Source organism: Rhinolophus hipposideros (assembly GCF_964194185.1).
Source record: "Rhinolophus hipposideros genome assembly, chromosome: 8".
NCBI classification, from domain to species: Eukaryota; Metazoa; Chordata; class Mammalia; order Chiroptera; family Rhinolophidae; genus Rhinolophus; species Rhinolophus hipposideros.
The window spans coordinates 50,307,653-50,326,214 of NC_138054.1; the positions used below are offsets into that span (position 1 = coordinate 50,307,653).

Here is an 18,562-nt window from a genome sequence, read left to right on the forward strand (position 1 = left end):
TTTATTGTCATTAATAGTATTTTGGTAAATATTTGATATTCAAGTAAACCACTTTATTGGCATTGAGTTGTTTTGTTTCTAATGAATGATTCCACCCAGAGTTAAATTGTTTTCTGCATCAAATATTATCCAAACTTTTGGGAGCTTATATGAAACTTTAGGGGGGAAAAAAACCAAGTACTTTTTATCCTAATTTGATATGTTGAAAATCCTTGAGCATTTTGAATGTTTCTGTACCTGAAGCCCTAAATGCAGGCCCCCACACAAGCACCACCTACTGTCCGTGCCATTCAGAGCAAACAGTGTTTCCTGTGTTTGCTGTATCTCCGGAAGCTAAATATTTCTGCTTTCAGTGGCGTTGTAGTACTGTAATAGGGTGAGAAATGTGTATCGGCATGGTCAAGCAAATGTAGGGTAAAACAAAACATTTTTTAATATGTAAAATATTTCTTTTTTCTTATTCTCTTATAATTTTTCATTCAGGCAAATGTTAAAAATGGTTCTAAGATTTTTATTTCTGTGTATCTTTAAGTTTTTTCTGAATTATGGATCTATTTTTTAAAGATAAATACAATTTTTTACAATGTTTTGTATTAGATCAAGAGCAGAGATTGAACACGAAGCACTGATTGATGGAAATCTGGCTACTGAAGCAAACCTAATCATTTTGGATACATTAGAGATTGTTGTCCAGGTAAGAACACAAAGAAGAGGAATTTAAAAGTATAGATTTGGTAAATTGGGGTTGGGGCAAAAGTATTTATTGAGCCATATAATTACATTTAAATATCAGTAGTACCTAAAAGTTGTATCCTAACTCCTGTTTTTTTCTCAGTGAAATCCTACCCATTCTTTTTTCCCCTCCTTTCTTCTCTTATCCAAATCCTGGTAACCTATTTTTCCTGGAAGTCCTCCGAGATCTTACATTATCATTTTCCTGTTTAAAAAATATTTATTTGTTTTACATATTCTGTCTCCCTAGCCAAATTGCTAGTACATCTCCGTTTTATTTATCTGTCTTTAAATTGCAGACAGTTTCTGTAACAGAATCCAAAGAGAGCATCCTTGGTGGGGTGCTGAAAGTGCTATTACATAGCATGGCCTGTAACCAAAGTGCAGTTTATCTACAACACTGTTTTGCTACACAGAGAGCTCTGGTTTCAAAGGTAGGTTGATTTTTGTACCTGCAGTCTTGTCAGACTTTATTAGCATTGTCTAAGATCATTTGACATATTCATTGGTTAATGTATTTATAGTTAAAATTTTAATAATAACCCAAGACACTTCTTTGCCTTTCTTCTGCTTGCCTTTTGGAGTTCTTATTTTGATTACTTTCAGCCAGTTTCTGGCTTAAAAAATAGTAGTTTTGATGTGGAAAAGAGCCTGAAATTAATAGCTAGTTTTAAATTTGGGGCTTTTCTGGTTTTCTCTTCATTTGTTCTGTCTGTTCCTTATATATTTAATTTATCAAGAATTCACTGTATAAGTAGTTCAGTCCATTGAAATTAACTTATCCTATGGTGAATGGAAAAGAAGGTACATTTGTTTGTTCAACTACTTCAGATATTTATTTCCTATGTTTGTCTCCCCGCAAATATGTATATTCTTAAATCTTGAATGTAGCTATTTCATCTTAATCATCTGATCAGATGGAATACAGAGGTGTTGATTAAACTTAACCAGTGAAAATAACTTACATACTATTTTGCAATAATAAAGACACATCATAAAATTATTATATGTTGGCTACTATACTGTTTTACGCACATTGTATAACCTAAGATAATCATACAATCCCATGTAGATAATGTTATTAGGTTCATTTTATGGATGAGAAAACTTGTCCAAGGTCATACTACTACTGGGCTAGTAAGTGGCATAATCAGTATTCAAACCCAGGTCTGTCTGGCTCTGGTCCACATTATTAACCATTGGCAAACATTGTCCCTTAACCATTCTTTTAATTCCTGGGCTATACTAAGAAATCTCTAGTTGAGGCGTTATGAACATATCTCTGGAACTTTTAGTGTATAAATTCAGTGTTGCTGGTCTTTTTTCCAGTTCCCTGAACTCCTGTTTGAAGAAGAGACAGAGCAGTGTGCTGATTTATGCCTCAGGCTTCTCCGGCACTGTAGCAGTAGCATCAGTACAATACGGTCACATGCGAGTGCCTCCCTTTACCTCCTGATGAGACAAAACTTTGAAATTGGGAATGTAAGTATTTCGTCTCTGGGTTTTATCTCTGGATTCATCGTGAAATATAACTCCTGCAGCTATCTATTAAATGAGTTTTTGGGAATCATGGTATTATTTTATATATTTTGAATCTAATCCTAGACTGTCTTGATATTTCTCGTTCTTTGGATATCTGGTAAAAATCCAAATCTCTAATTTTGCTTCCTGTACTGAAAATAACATATAGAGCAGTACAGACTTTGAATGTGAGTATACCTAAGTTTTGAATATCTTGACCTCGTATTTTATGATTTATGCCAGTCTTTGAAGAGTCCATGTTTTCATTTAAGGTTTTTATATTCGTGTTGTATTTTTCTTAGTTTTTCTTAGTTTTTTGAGTCAAATGTTTACCTCATGTTTTTACTGATGTATTTCGAATTAAACTTTAGAATTTTCCTTTGAGCGCTGCTTTTGGTATCTGATTGGTTCTGATATATAGTATTTTCAATATTCTTATTTTGTCATTTCAGTTTATATTTTCTTTTTAACCCAAAGAGTGTACAGTTCTTTTTATTTTAAAGTTTTGATGTTAATTTTCAGTTTTATTGCAGTGTGATCATACAATCTACTAGTATGTCTCTTTTTTTACTGTGGATGTATGCATTTGTGTGTCCAAACATACAATGTTTTTATAAATGTTACATAACCATTTTTTAAAAAAGGGGTATTCTTTATTTTTAGAGTATTGAGTTAAACAAACAAATACATCTCATTAATTACAATACATCTCATTAATTACATTACTCTGTTTTTCTATATCCTTTTTCATTTATGGTCTATTTGGAGGACTGACAGAGGTGATTTAAATCCTACACATTATCTATTACTCCTTTAGCTCTTATTTGGCAAATTGATATTCATAACTATTACATCTTCTTATGAATTATTATTCCATTTAGAATTGAAAAGGGCCTGAATTGGTTTCATTTAAAACTTATTTTTTTGTACTAAATTCTGTTTTGTATGGTATTAAGATACCTCCGCTTTCTTTTTAATTTTAACTTGCTTCAGTTACCTTTGTCCTTTTATTTTTACTTTTTTGAATCACTTATTTTAGGTATGCCTCTCATATACAACATAAAGTTGAGTTTTGCTATGTAATACATTCTCTAAGTTGAATTAAATCTTTTCATACTTGCTATTATAACCGATATGTTCTGGAGTTCTGTTGTATTATTTTGTTAATGTCTCTCATTTTAAAAAATTTGTATTGGTTGTTGTCATCTTGCACCATCTGGGCAGTTCACCTTATATTTTGGGTGTAGTGTTTATGATATTTAGGAAAGTTTATATTGCTTTAATGATTACCTTTATAATTAAGTAGTATCTTCAGTCCTCTATTTCTTTAGATCTTGCATTCTCAGTGAAGGCAATATTGCCACCAAGTGAGTGAAAATTGGTTCTTAAGGGATGAAAAAAAATCTTAGCTATCACAATGGTTTGTAGCCTTCCAAAGTTCAGCACTACCATCAGGGTATCATTCTTTAATACAGTTAACCCTTGAACAACGTGGGGGTTAGAGGCACCAATCCCCATGCATTCAAAAATCCATGTATAACTTCTGACTCCCCAAAAAAGTAACTACTAATAGCCTACTGAACCAAAGCCTTACTGATGACACAAATAGTTAACACATATTTTGTATGTTATATGCATTATATACTGTATTCTTACAATAAAATAAGCTGGAGAAAAAATGATATTTCAGAAATCATGAGAGAAAATACATTTGCAATATTTACTGAAAACAATCTGTATAAGGGAATCTGTGCAGTTCAAACCCATTTTGTTCAAGGGTCACCTGTATTTATTTCATTGGGTTTTGTTAGGTATTACATAAGGAGCATTGACATTAAGTTCATGGAAGATAAACAAAGAACAAAATATGTGCAAAATTGGTGCTATAAAACTGTGGAGAATATATGGCTGTGATTTGTGGGACTTTCAATCAATTGCTTCTACCCGGTGTGGCAAGACGTGGTCTATAGGTACCTGTTGGTTTCCATTCACTTTTTTGTGGATGTTGTTTGTGTTTGATCCTCAGTGCTTTTGTGTGTGACTTGGGCTTTGAAAATGAAAAAAAGAAAACCTTAATTATTTAATTCAACAAAAGTTATTCAGCCCATCGTCAATTATGTCAAGTGCTGAAAAGAAAAATGTCAACAATATCTGAATATATATCAAGTAGCTAAATATTATCCTGTAGTTTACTCAAGAAAGTTCTTGGGAATCATATTTTCTAAATTCTTACTTAAAGTTGCCTGTACTTCTAAGATAGCAAAGATGGTTATGAAATTTTTTTTTTTTTTTTTTTTGGTCACGAAATTTTTGCCTCAAACTTTGAAAAATAAAAAGGGTGAAAAAGATCAGCAAAACTTACCAGATAAAGAACACGTAACAAAAAAAAAGGTACATGAGTACTATTTCCTTCCGGCATTAAATATTGTAGAGATATCTGAAGATAGCTGATATTTTCTTTCATTTTAAATACTTTTTCCCTCCCAGCTGCTCAAGTGATTTTTTTCTTTATGTTTAAAATGAAATACCTTTTCTCAAATATGTCATGATGTGGACTGATTTTTGTTAATTTTCTCAGGCACATGATGTCTATTTTAAATTCATTTATTTCAGAAAGTTTTCTTGAGTATACAATTATATAAAATTTTTTTCCAGGGTTTAAGGATTTTTAGCTGAGTACCAATTATACATATGTTGGATCTAGTTTTTGCTTTACTTTCTAACTCTCATTTTCTCTTTCCCTTTTTAATACTTTTTAAATTTCCATTCATTTTGGTTGCTTTTCTTATTTCTCTCCCCTATATTCCTATGTGCTCTTCACACCTCTATCATTTTTTAACCACTTTTATCTTTTTCTTCTCTATTTCTTTTTTAAGTAGTGTCGGCTCATACGTAAGTTCCTATTTTATTTCATCACTTTCTATTGTTATCTTTCCTTAAATTATTTTATTCTGATTTTGTTTTCCTTCCTAAAGTTAATGGCTTCATAGATTTTTATAATTCAAAGCAAAACATTTCATTTTTTCATGTTTCATGACAGCATTTTTATTATAAGTGTTCTTTATCTGGTGAGTGTCACTGATCGTAACACAGAATGAGCTGGATTATCTTGGCCCACGTATTTGTAGGAAGTTTCTTCAGGAGTGTGTTTCTCATGGGATTTTGCTATTGCACACATATATTGCCTAACTTCCTGAAGTTTCTGGTCAATCCTTTTCTGTTCAGTCCTCCCGAATTTTCAGCTCATGTTCTTTTCAAGACAGATAGTTTTATCCCTTCAAAGTGAGTCTCGTATTTAAAAGAAGCATTTTTCCCATTATTTTTGAAATCTCTACCCTAGGATTCCTCACTATTTTCTTTCCCCTCTTTGCTTTCTATTAACTTCCTATCTTAGCATGTCTTGGCAATCCTTATGCATTTTTCTAATATATGGATTATATTGGTCTCATTTTGCTGTAAAGAGTTATGGATTTTTTCCTATTCATCTTTTCTTTTTGCATGAAATCCATGAGAAGTGAGAAATTGCTCTCACACTGTTCTATTTTTACTAGAAGCCAAATCTTACTTCTTAATCCAGAACAGAAGAATCCAGTTACTTTATTGATCTTGTTTAGTTTTAAAATCGGGTTCCTAAAATTGGACCATACTTGAAGTTTTCTTGATATATTTTTCTGTTATTTTTGGAAACCTTTATATAACAGGATGAAAACAGGTAATTTATCCTCTTAGTGTCAGGTGGTACCTCTAAAAAAGAATAGGTAATTTAAAACTAGCAGTCATTTCTGTAGTTTATGTATTCAATAGGTATTAGAACTGTGTACTAGGTACTGTAGTAGGCACCGGGCAAACATAGATAAAAGGACAGTCCTTTTTTCAAGTAGCTTAGCATCTAGTGGGGAAGGAGATGAACAGGTAATGTTCATCTAATAATAGTAATAAGTACCTACTTGAGATGATTGTATGAGGATTATATAAATTAACATTAAGTAAAATACTTGTAACAGTAACTGGCACTGAGCAAATGCTAAATAAGTGTTTGCTGTTGTTAATAGACTGAGAGGTTAGCACAGGGCACTCACTGTGTAAGCACAGAGAAAAATAGCTTATGCACTCAGGGACGGATTTGCAGAAAGAGGAGATGCGTGAACTATGGATGAAGAACTGATTGCCCAATCAGATGGTTAAGTAGGTGAATAGAGCTTTGTGCATAATTAGAAAGGCATGGAGATGAGAGAATGAAACAGGCAAACGGAGAAAGATACTTTTTTTAGCACTTCTTGATGATTACGGCTGGAAGAGAGAGTAGTAAGAGATAAAGTAATTAAAAAGGCCTGGACTAAGCTATCATAGGGCAGATACTTGTTTTGTTTATTATTGTACTCTCAGTTCCCACCATATAGTTTTACACATTATTGAGTTGATAACTGAATTTTATCCTTAAAGCTATGGGCAGCCATTGAAGTATTTTAAAAAGAGGAGTGATGTGTTTAGATTTGCATTTTACAAAAAATTTCTTGATGCTATGTGGAAGATAGACTTGAGGGATAAGAGAAAAGGCAGAAAGCTCTATTAGAAAGTTTATTACAGTAATCCAAGGAAGAAATGGTAAGGCTGTGAACTAAAGCAATGGCATTGAGAATGGAGAAAAGAACAGACTGCAACAGATTAGAGGATAGTGTGAATTGGATTTATGGTATGAATAATGGGAGGGGAGAATGACTCCTAGATTTTTTATCTGAGTGACTATAAGAATAGTAGCACCATTTATTTATTAAGAAATGTTGAAATTGAGATACCCATGAGATATTCAGATAGAGCCATCTAGTAAAATGTAATAGCCTGGGAGCTCTAGAGAGAAATATGAGCTGAAGACGCACACATGTATCTACACTAGTCAAAGGCAACGAAATGGATGAGGCTATTTAGAGTACAAGAGAAAAAGGTTCTTGACAGAATTTTTGGTAACACTGGTATTTAAGAAGGGCAAGTGAGGAATAAAGGAGATAGAAAAGGAGTGGATAAAGAATAGGAAAATCAGGATAAAGTGGTACCCCTGAAGATAAGGCAGGAAATGTTCAGGGAAACGGTAATCAATACATGTAAACATACAGAGGTGTCAAGTAGAATACTGACCCAAAAAATCCTGAATTTGGCAATTACTACATTGTTACTGATAACCCCTTAAGAGTGGGTTCGTAGTGGGGAATGGTGGAACAGAAATGAATTTACACTAAAAAAAGAATGTAAACTCTTACAGGCATCACTTCAAAGACTCTACCTTTTAGTTACTTTATGCATGATGTGTGTTAAATTACTTTTATCATAGTAATGGACCTAATGAAATGGGCTAGAATTTAAAGACTACATCTACCACTTAAGAATTTTGTGATGTAAAAATGTTCATGTTATTATTAATAACATGTACCTCATAATAGGTCAGTGTAAAGTCCTAGGCACAACTTCTATTTAATTCACTTCTAACACATGGCTTTTTTTTTTTTAACCCTGTTCTGTAGCATATTGTTCACAGCAGAATTCTGTTTTATGTCCTTTTGAACTTAATATTTCAATATGCATGTTTCATTACTTTTTAAAAAATATTTTGCTTAGGGTGGTATTAGGGTATTAGGGTATTAGGGTGGCATTTTTTCACTAACTAACCTTTTCCTTTTAGGAAGTAAAAAAAAAAAGTGTAGACGTTTTTCCTTTAAGCTTTCCTGTATTAAATGCTGACCTGACCATTTCTCTGTTACAGAACTTTGCCAGGGTGAAAATGCAGGTAACCATGTCACTGTCTTCCTTGGTGGGCACATCTCAGAATTTTAATGAAGAATTCTTAAGACGATCTCTAAAGACTATATTAACATATGCTGAAGAAGATCTGGAATTGAGGGAAACAACCTTTCCTGATCAGGTCAGAAATGCTACTTTCTCTATTGTTGATTGTAATACGATAATAAATAGGCACGTTCCAATTCTTAAATGAAACTTTGGTTTTTATTGGAGGAATCTATATTTTTCTTGCAATCCATGTATCATATGCCATCATATGCCATCGATAGGGCTGACGTTTTTTGTTTCAATAAGTCACCCTTCCTTCTTGGAATATTTAATAAAAAGTGTTTAATTCCATGAACTTGTTACAAAAAGAACAGTAAACTTAGGCAGTATAGACAACAAAAACCTTTACAATGAAGCATTATTTTCACTGGTTATTAAAAGAATAATTTGCCTTAAAAACTAAAGTTACTACAAACTACCTTTTGGGGAAATCAGAAAGATAGGAGAGCATGTCCTTTTGTGTTCTTTTCTTGTATCCACCATGTCCCTATATCTTATTTCTACTTACAGTTCTACTTGTTTCCAGGTGAGAGAACTGGAAAAAAAAAAAAAAAATGTCTGCTGAGGAATTTATATAAAGTTTACTATTCCTAATCCACCATACCCCAGCATAACTGTGCTCTTCAGAACTATGTCAATATCATATTACTTGTTTTGAAATCTTCAGATGCTCATTTGAAATATTTTCCAAACTAATTTAGTAATTGTGAATGAATGGCAATTGAAGAATATTTTTTCATATAATTCTCTGCTGCAGGTCCAAGATTTGGTTTTCAATCTCCATATGATCCTTTCTGATACTGTTAAAATGAAGGAACACCAGGAGGATCCTGAAATGTTGATTGATCTGATGTACAGGTAGGATTTGTTTGATTCACTTATACCTTGTATAATGGGCTTAAGTTAACACACACAGAAAACACTAGATGAAAAAATAAACATAGAAATATTAAGTCATTTTCTAATGGTAGATTGAAAAGTCAAAATGCACTTTTTCCAGGCTGCTTTTTCAGATCCCCTGTATCACTTCTTTTAAGAACTATGCATTAATTGTTTGGTATATTTATTGATTATAAAAACAGGAAAATTAAAAAAAATAATCATAACACATTTAACACATTGGTGTCCTGGGCCCTAGACTTCCTAGGGAGGCCCAAGATCCATATTTTAAATGTAAAAATTAGTGCTTTAGGAAGAAAATACAGTGAATTGTTTTACCATAACGTTAATTTTCATGACTTGAAATATGGTTATGACTTTAAATATGGTTATAGGATAATATTTCTAGGGGCACATATTGAGAATTTTGTAATTCCTATTGTATATTGAAACATCTAAGGAAAACTTGAGACTTCTTTGCCATCTGACCCTCTTTTTTCACAGTTTAGGAGTTCTTTAAAGGCACATATAAAACAAATATTTTCTTTAAAATAAAGGTGATGCGATACTTTTATAAATCTCTTTTTCCTTGAATACATAACTCTTTTATGTTTCCATGATGAACACAAACATTCTCATAGTTTTTCCCTTACCGATTATTTTCTTAATGGCCAGATTTTAATATGGCATGTCTTTTATTAGTCTGTCCTCCATCGCCCCCCAAAAAACAAAACAAAACAAAACTGGTATTACCCACGTCATGGGCCCACGGCCTCCTATTTCTCTAAGCGTACTCAAAGACATTTTCATATCACTCAAAAACTTCTCTTAATAAGTTATGTTAGATAATAGAAACCTTTGTAGGTAAACACTGAGTGAGCAACCTAAACTTCTTTTCGGCTTTGGAAGCAAATACTAATTGAGAAGAATTTCTGTTCCACTTAGAATTGCCAAGGGCTACCAGACCTCTCCAGATCTGCGGCTGACCTGGTTGCAGAACATGGCTGGAAAACACTCAGAACGCAGCAATCATGCTGAAGCTGCACAGTGCCTGGTCCACTCAGCAGCACTTGTTGCTGAATACTTGAGCATGCTGGAGGACCGGAAGTATCTTCCTGTGGGCTGTGTAACATTTCAGGTAGGAATCTGCCAGGTTTACATTAAATCCAGGTATGTGCTTTTTTTGGTTTTAACTTTTTTCACTGGTGTTTAGATTCATTCACCTTGGAAGGAAAGCATAAAGACTGAAGGTGTGCTTCATAAGATGAATTAACATTTCACTATCACTGTCCTTAATACATTTTTAGGGACTACTTTTTGTTAATTCTCTTTCCACATTTTCTTATTTCTGAATTATTGGTGCCAAATTTATTCTCTACTGCTATGGACTTCATAGCATCTATGTAATGCACTCAAAATACTGAGAATCAGAAATCAGTAGAAACTCTTCATTAGTTTTTACTTAATACACCAGATAAACCACCATTCTTCAGTCCCTGTATAAAATATGCTAACACGATGACACAGAGATGATAGTTTACTCTCTAGCAAGGTTACATACCTCTGACTCACTATTTGAATTCTTGTCTTTCCAAGAGTCAGTCATGCTTTGCTTTTTTTCAAAACCTGTTAATGTCAGGTTTGAAAAATTTCAAAATTTAATTAAATATTATGTCCTCTGATGAAATCTGAATGCAAAAAGAAAGCAGTTATTGTTTCTGTGAAAACTAAGTCAAGTGATTTGCCAAAGACTTGATAAAAGTGAGTCTCCAAAACAATTTCTGTTGCATTAACTTTGGACCAAATACAAAAGATTGCGGGAAAAGCTCCTAGAAATTGTAACCTAAATTGATCATCTTTTTGAGTTCAAATTTTACTCTACTCTAAAAAACCAAAACTGGAAATATTAAATGACAGTTGTATTGTGGATATTTAGTCAAGAGCGGTTACATGGAACTCGGACAGGAGACCATGCATAAAGAAATGGCCTAGACCTACTTCAAAAAATTGACAAATGAGTGTATAACTACTATAAATGTTTCGGTTAAAATAAAATATTTAAGGTATGTATATATCATTTCTTTTTTAAGAAATAGTGGCTGATCCCAGTCTCATGGGGTAAAAGGGCTTTTATTATACCTGAGTTTTTTCATCAACTCAATGTATATTAGCAAATCAAAGAGACCATTTTTATACCTTAATTTCCCTCATAGGGAGTTTTGACAAGATCAGTTAAATTCAATACTGTTTAAGTCTCCTTACATGTCCTATGTCATATTACTATTTACCTTAGCCCGTGATTTAAAAAAAATTTTTTTCTTACAACTTTTTATTAATAGAAAACTTATCTAGCAATGGTGTTTTATTTTGTCATCTTTTTTTTACAATTTTTAAAAAAATTTTATTGGGGAACAGTGTGTTTCTCCAGGGCCCATCAGCTCCAAGTCGTTGTCCTTCAGTCTAGTTGTGGAGGGCGCAGCTCAGCTCCAAGTCAAGTCACCACTTTCAATCTTTAGTTGCAGGGGGCGCAGCCCACCATCCCATGCAGGAATTGAACCAGCAACCCTGTTGTTCAGAGATCGCCTTCTAACCAACTGAACCATCTGGCTGCCCCTATTTTATTGTCATTTTGAAAATACAAAAAGTTTTTAGAGATTTGTATTTTCTCTGTGTATTGACTACCCTTTTTTTAACCTAAGCTGATAATCATATTTCACCTTCAAATACTTCTTCACATTACATCTTTCATGCTAAGAAATTAATTGCATTTTACAAACCTTTTAATTTTCCCCCTAGAATATTTCATCTAATGTTTTAGAAGAGTCTGCAGTCTCAGATGACGTGGTATCTCCAGATGAAGAAGGTATCTGCTCTGGAAAGTACTTTACTGAGTCAGGACTTGTGGGATTACTGGAACAAGCAGCTGCTTCTTTCTCTATGGTAGATGACTCTTGTTCATTCTCTTTCCTCAGTTACGTACCTCTGAATTATTAGGGCCGTATATATTTATTCTCTCAGCCTAAGATCCTGCTTTTTCTTTATGATAGTTTTTTTCTAAGTACCTTAAGAACTATCTAGAAACAAATTTTCTTTCTAGATTCATCATTGTTTACTCCTTTTTGTCTTAATAATCTGTCACTTCTGCTAGTGTTTTCCCTTCGCTTGTTTATTAACCAGCATTTAATCTACAACAGATTTTTCTTTTAGTTTACAAAACTTTTACCACCAAACATTTTCTAAAACCTTAAAATTTTATTAAAAAAATAAAATAAAATAAAAAGCCTCTGGATGATTTAAGTTCCTGTTTGGGTAAACTGACATGGCTCTAAATATAGAACTTGTCTATTGGGTGAAAGGGAGAATCTTCTTTTCAGTGTGTTGGGCATTTCCCTGGTGCTCAGGAAAGTTACGGCCACTCATCCCATTGGTTGCATAGTGAGCCCTATTAAGTAGGTGTAAGGGGCCAGGAGCTTATTTATGAGGAGCTTTTATGCACTGCATCCTAGATCCCTTGTCTGACTTACCCTGCTGTGCTATAACCCCATCCTTGTCTCTCCTCATCTGTATGGGAAGAATTGAAGCAGTCACGTGGATCTGAGATAAATTGTTTATTGGAGAATGGAAAGATAGCTAGCCAAACCCCTGCTTACTTTCTTGAACCGTGGTGATAGGGTCACTTACTAATCTGTGACTTGGCTGAGTGTGTAGTGTCTTAGCACCAAGGTTTAGGAGATGGTGAGGTTCATGTTAACATATAAGGAAGCTTCAGGTAGTACGCAATGCTGCCTTCCTTCCCCACTGAACAACTATGGGGAATTGGTACTATGTCTTCCCCTGGCCTTAACCCTACTCTGCAATCTATAGATTGAGAGCATAGACTTAGAAGGCATACAGCCAGAGTTCAAATCCTGGCTCTGCTACCTTAGTACTCAAACCATTTCAGGCACAATTAATCTATCGGCACCCCACTTTTCTTATCCATTAAAAGCATCTAATAGTAGTACCTGCTTCATAGGAGTGTTATCAGGATTAAATGAGTTAATATATGGAAAGTGCTTATCATAGTGCCGGGCTCCCGTTGCGCACTAGTATGTTTGGCATTGTCATCTTCTTTATCATTATTGGTACTTAGAACCAGCTCATTCAAATATAATGATTCTAAGACTCTAAGGATGTTAAGCGTTGGTCCACTTTAAAATTTCCTGTCTTTGAAGACCTCGACTGTCTTGATTTCTTCCCCCACGTCTCTACTCCTTGCATTTCAATTTATGTGGTCTGAATTAGCAGGAGGAAAAGTTTTTTTTCTATTAATGGAATATTTTAATGAATATACACTCTGTGTGCATGCATGTACGTGTGTATATGTGTGTATGTGTGTGTGTGTAATTTTAATAATTCACAGTAAGTCAATTTAGATTGTGGCCTATATTACAGAATTTCTTTTGCAATAGCATGTAATTATGAATTTCATTCTTTTTCAATTTATTTAATCTTAACTAAAATAAGTGTTGGGGCATTTTAGTTACACTAAATATATTTCGCTATTACAGTTACATGATTGCTTATACGCCTGTGAACTGACTAGAAAATATAAGAATGGTGTGTTTATTTCCTTGGGAAAATATGTTTGCTGATTTGTGAGGCAATGGGAACTGAGTAGCTGTGGGAGAAAAAAAAATCTCTCTCTTCCCTCACTAAAGCCACCAATCCATGATTAATAAGGACGAGAGAATGAATGGAATAGCAGTACAAATACATTTCGTCTTTCACTCTGAGTATAACCATAGCAACCTTTGGCCAACACCACTGGCCAAGTAGCTGCTAATGGAATAAAATCTGGTGGCTCAGAACCCTTTCATGTTTTGTTAAAAATCAGTGATTTTTCCACAGGAGATTTCCAATAAGATTTTCTGTGTTAATTTAATATTTCAGAAAAGTAAATAATTTTAGTTCCCTAGGTGGCCACAGGTTATCTGACATCTGTGTATCTGTAACCAGTGTAGTAATTGGATTTCTTTCATTCCTCTGCTCAGAATTAGTTTCTGCAAAAGTTTATATGCGTATTATATAAGTACACACATTTACCCTAGTCACGTAATTACTGAGTAGAGGCACAATATCCAATTCAAATTGTATCAAAATATAAATATGCATATGTGTATGTATATTAAATGCACACACGCATACCTACATATATATCCATCTAGAGGAGATAACACATTGTGCAAAAATTCTTTTATTAAACTTTAGTAAAGTTAAAAATTATTACTGTTTGTTTTTATGTCCTCTTGAAAAGCTTCAGTGATATTGTGGTATTGTCTTAGCAGAAATACTGAATTTATAAATTGTAAACATTTTACTTTCTTATTGATATAAAAGAAAACAATATCTCATATCATTATTCTTATAGGCTGGCATGTATGAAGCAGTTAATGAGGTTTATAAAGTCCTTATTCCTATTCATGAAGCTAATCGGGATGCCAAGAAACTATCCACGATTCATGGTAAACTTCAAGAAGCATTCAGCAAAATTGTTCATCAGGTAATGATTGCAATTTCTAGCTTCAGTATAAACAGAGAAAACTGTCTAAAAGCATTAGTGTTGCTTTGTACTGATGTCAAACTAGGTCTCGTGAAATGGCCATTTTAATCAGGTTACAAATGAACATTGTCAAAATGATGGTTCAGGGCCAAAGCAAGACTTATTAACAAAAAACGAATTTACCTAAAGTAGATTATGATCGTCATAAACTTCCCACATAGCTTTCTTTTTTCCACTTTTTTTTGAATTATCACTGGTTGCCAAATTTTTTTAAATCGTGAGTTACTTTCTGTTATACAGTGTGAGTTGTAATTGTGAATCTGATTTTTAAATAGATTTCTAATCCTTTGCTGCCAAAAGAGTTTTCATATTTAAATTTTTTATTAAATGATATGAAAATTTTATAAACCTCTAACATTTTTTAGTGATTTCAACTGGATTTAACTGTTTTTCCTCGATGTTTCCATTCACTCACCCTTTGATATATTTCTAATATGAAAATAATGTATAAAATAGTTGTCTGTTTATTCAATTATAACAGTGTGACTTTCATACTTGTTTATAGTTCATGGAAACCACATATTACCACGCAAATTAAAATCAAAATACGCTTGGTTTAAAAATGATGTAGGCTACTAACAACTGGTGTCCCTGAAACTAAATCCCTGGCTCTATTAAAATACCCTGAAATATCCTGTTGAGCCTCCTCCTTCTCCACTTTTCTGTTCCCTTTCCTGTGCTGCCCATGCTATTATCTGCTACTGCCATCATCTAAGAGAGAAGTGGAGTATTGAATATCCACTTTTGTATTCAGTACTAGCCCTACTTTATTGTCTTGTCAGCTTGACCTCTTTCTTGCCATGGACTAAGCTGTTCTAGATGAATTGATATAATCTAAAAACTTTAACATTCTTAAAATAGGGCTGCTATACTGTTAAGCCAGAATTTTATTGTCATCTACTAAAATATTGAAGTTGCAAAAGATTTACTGGATTCATGATCATAACAGGTGGGTCTTTCTAATAATCAGTTATACCGTCAAAGGAATCTCATCCCAGCTTCTAGAACTGTAAATTGCAAATTATACATGTCAGGTCTGGAACATCTAGAATTAGTGGATTCCAAAAAACTTGCATCCATTTGTATCAAAGGCATTTGAACAAAATTTGCAATTTCTATTTCAGTTTATCCTGGTTAGTTCAGTGATGTGCAGTTCAGTTTCTTTAGGGATCTAATTAAGACACACAAATGGAACCAGCAGTTGGGTCTCTTTCCCCCAAAATTTGTACTTTCACTTACAAAGTTTTTAAAAGGTGAAATTATAGCTACTAGGTTTTGAACAAGCAATTTATAAAAGTATCAGAGGTCTTAAGTGAAAGAATACGGTGTTTAAAAATATCCTAGTGTCTTCTATTCATGGAGAAGAATTTATGGTATACGGTATACGGTGCCTTTCACTACTGAACTCCCTTTGGCGTTTTTTTTTGTTGTTGTTCTTTTTAAACAGTTTTTTTTATGACTTCCCTTTTTCACTTTTTATTATACAGAGTACTGGCTGGGAGGTAGGTAATGTTTTAGTTAGTTAAAGACACTAATAGATTGATTTGATCAGATTTCTTATGCCAATGCTTTGCCCACATGTGCTAGCTGTGGGCATTCTGTTGCTATCTGCTATCAACTGAATTCATTAACCAAAGAAATTTTGTTAAAATATTGTAAGCTATTTTTCAAAAATTATCATTAAGAGGTTGTAGGCAGTGCATGGAAATCCACGTGTTCCACTAATGAGATTCTTTGGTAAATGAGCCACTTTGTCATCACTTTAGTTTGTTTTTATCCTTTGAAGCATTTTCTTTCATCAACATTTACACAAAGATTTCTTTTTTTAACCATATTGTTTCACCTCATTTTACAGAGGTCGATTTATGTGTTATTGCTCAGAGGTGTAAATAGAAAATACTATATTTTGTCTGATCTAAGATGCCATCCCATTATTTTATATGCCTTTAAGAAAGAAAAAAGAACTTGTGTATTAAACCACAACAGCCTATCAGTTGAAAGATGAATGCCAACTACAGATATTAAAATGTAGGCAAAAAAAATGTGCATCTTAGAATTGATGAAAGAATCTGTTGATTTGATCTTGAGTCACTTCACCTAGAGTATAAGCACTACTAAGGAGAGAAATAAAATTTACTTCTGTCATTTAAATTTGTGGGCGGGGGGAAGGATAGAGATTGAGAGAACTTGAAATGTAATTTGACCTCATTCTGACTGTTCGATAACTAGTGTTTAATGAAGACTATGTATACTTCCTTTTATGTAGTAAGTAGTTAGACTTGTAAAAATTACATATAAATAAAATCTTACCTGAAAAATGCCAGGAAGAAATTGATTGCCATTTTTAAATTTTTCTATAAAGGAAAGAATTCTATAAAATGTGCCTTAATTTATTTTGATGAGGTGAAGCAAGGTATTAATAAATCAGATTTATTTAAAGCTAGGTGTATTTGTAAAGTTTGTCTGCTTTGCCTCTGACTTGGTAGTCAAGTTTATGTTGACTAAACAGCTTAGGCTTTCTTTGTTTTGTTTTGCATTGCAATCCTTATTTGGGGACCCAAATAGAAAACTTTAGGAACAAATGTTACTATTGCATTTTCTTCCATTTCTGAATTGGTTCCCACCTTTTGCTTTTGTGCTTTTACATGTACTTTAATTCTCCAATCAAATGTGTATGACCTTATTAATATATAATATAGAATACCCCAGTTAAGACATATATAAAGAGACTTGCCATGGTTATCTATGAGTTTAAAGTTCCTTATGGATTTCCTAAGATGAAATGGAATTAGCTGAAAAGTAGGTATAAAAGAAGATACATTGAAACCTCTGAGCAGTTTATTACTAGTGGCTTGATGCTAAATCGACCCCTGAAAGGTATGATTTTCACTGGTTATGACATTAATATCATTCTGTCATCATGTTTATTGCATGGTAAAAGTCGCACAGGCTTTATTTTCTTGTTTATATTCTTGTCACTACCTTTCACTGGACCTTTAGCTGTATAGCTTCTAAAATTGTTGCACGCTTATTTTTTGCTTTTTCCTTGTAAAACTTTAATGGATGCTTGCATTTTTTAAAATGTGTTTGCTACCATTTGCTGCTTATTTGTTTTGAAATTTCCCTAATTAAAATGCTTTCTGTTTTCTCTTCTCTCTTGACCCTGGTTGCTGACCCTACTCCCTACTTTTACTATTGTCTATTGTGGTAAGTTCCTATCTTGTGAATATTTTTCTTTTTGACTCGGAAAACTTCAGTAATTTCATTTTTTCTAGAAACTGTTTCCTAGCTAATTTCCTAGTATTCTCAAAGAACTCTCACAGTAAGCATAATTTATACATTAATAGAAAGAGTATTTGAATTGATAACTCACTCTTTGACTTACAGGAAAAGCCTTCTGGGCTTATATATTAGCAATGTGTTTCATTTTTCATTATGCTCCTTGATTTGGTACAAATTATTTGAGTTGGCAAAGCTTTTGGGGGATGTATGTGTGACTTTGTGTGTGTATGTGAAAGACAACTCTAAAACCCGATATTTAGCAATTTGATAAAGTATTTACCATGCAAAATAAATCATGAACCCTTCATGAATCATGGTGGCTGTTAATCTGCAGTGCCAGTTTCAGTACCTTAATGACTATTTAGTGTTCACCTTTATTTTCTCTTTTCCCAAGTCCATTTTTTTAAATAATAGGAAATAAAGTGTGCATTAAGAACTTTGACGAAGGTGTCAAATACTTTGGGGTTTAATTCCCAGCACTATCACAGTAAGGTCAACACAATGTGACCTTGGTAAACTACTTTTCCTCAGCTCTAAAATAAGGGAGAAATTAGTGGTACCTAGTTCAGAGTTGTGATAGGAATTGACATAATGCATGTAAACTGGATAGCCACTGTCTAGCAATATTAAGTACTCAAAAAATGTTGGAGATTACTATTTTTATTGTTACTATATTTATTATTATCATCATTACTATTACTTGAA

General features: G+C 33.2%; 1 protein-coding gene across 9 annotated transcripts in view; it reads left to right on the forward strand.

Moving 5' to 3' along the window:
• DOCK7 (dedicator of cytokinesis 7) overlaps nt 1-18,562 on the forward strand; it is a 185,012-nt gene that overhangs the window by 153,638 nt on the left and 12,812 nt on the right. For 5 of the 9 annotated variants that reach the window (XM_081056499.1, XM_081056493.1, XM_081056496.1 and 2 more), the window contains 9 exons: nt 598-694; nt 1,032-1,166; nt 2,062-2,214; nt 8,009-8,167; nt 8,852-8,952; nt 9,919-10,111; nt 11,770-11,913; nt 14,384-14,515; nt 16,063-16,077. In XM_081056499.1, the coding sequence (XP_080912625.1) occupies nt 598-694; nt 1,032-1,166; nt 2,062-2,214; nt 8,009-8,167; nt 8,852-8,952; nt 9,919-10,111; nt 11,770-11,913; nt 14,384-14,515; nt 16,063-16,077 (1,129 nt within the window). Of the gene's footprint in view, nt 1-597; nt 695-1,031; nt 1,167-2,061; nt 2,215-8,008; nt 8,168-8,851; nt 8,953-9,918; nt 10,112-11,769; nt 11,914-14,383; nt 14,516-16,062; nt 17,783-18,562 lie in introns of all 9 variants that reach the window. The other 4 variants (XM_081056491.1, XM_081056494.1, XM_081056498.1 and 1 more) reach the window with 2 other exon arrangements.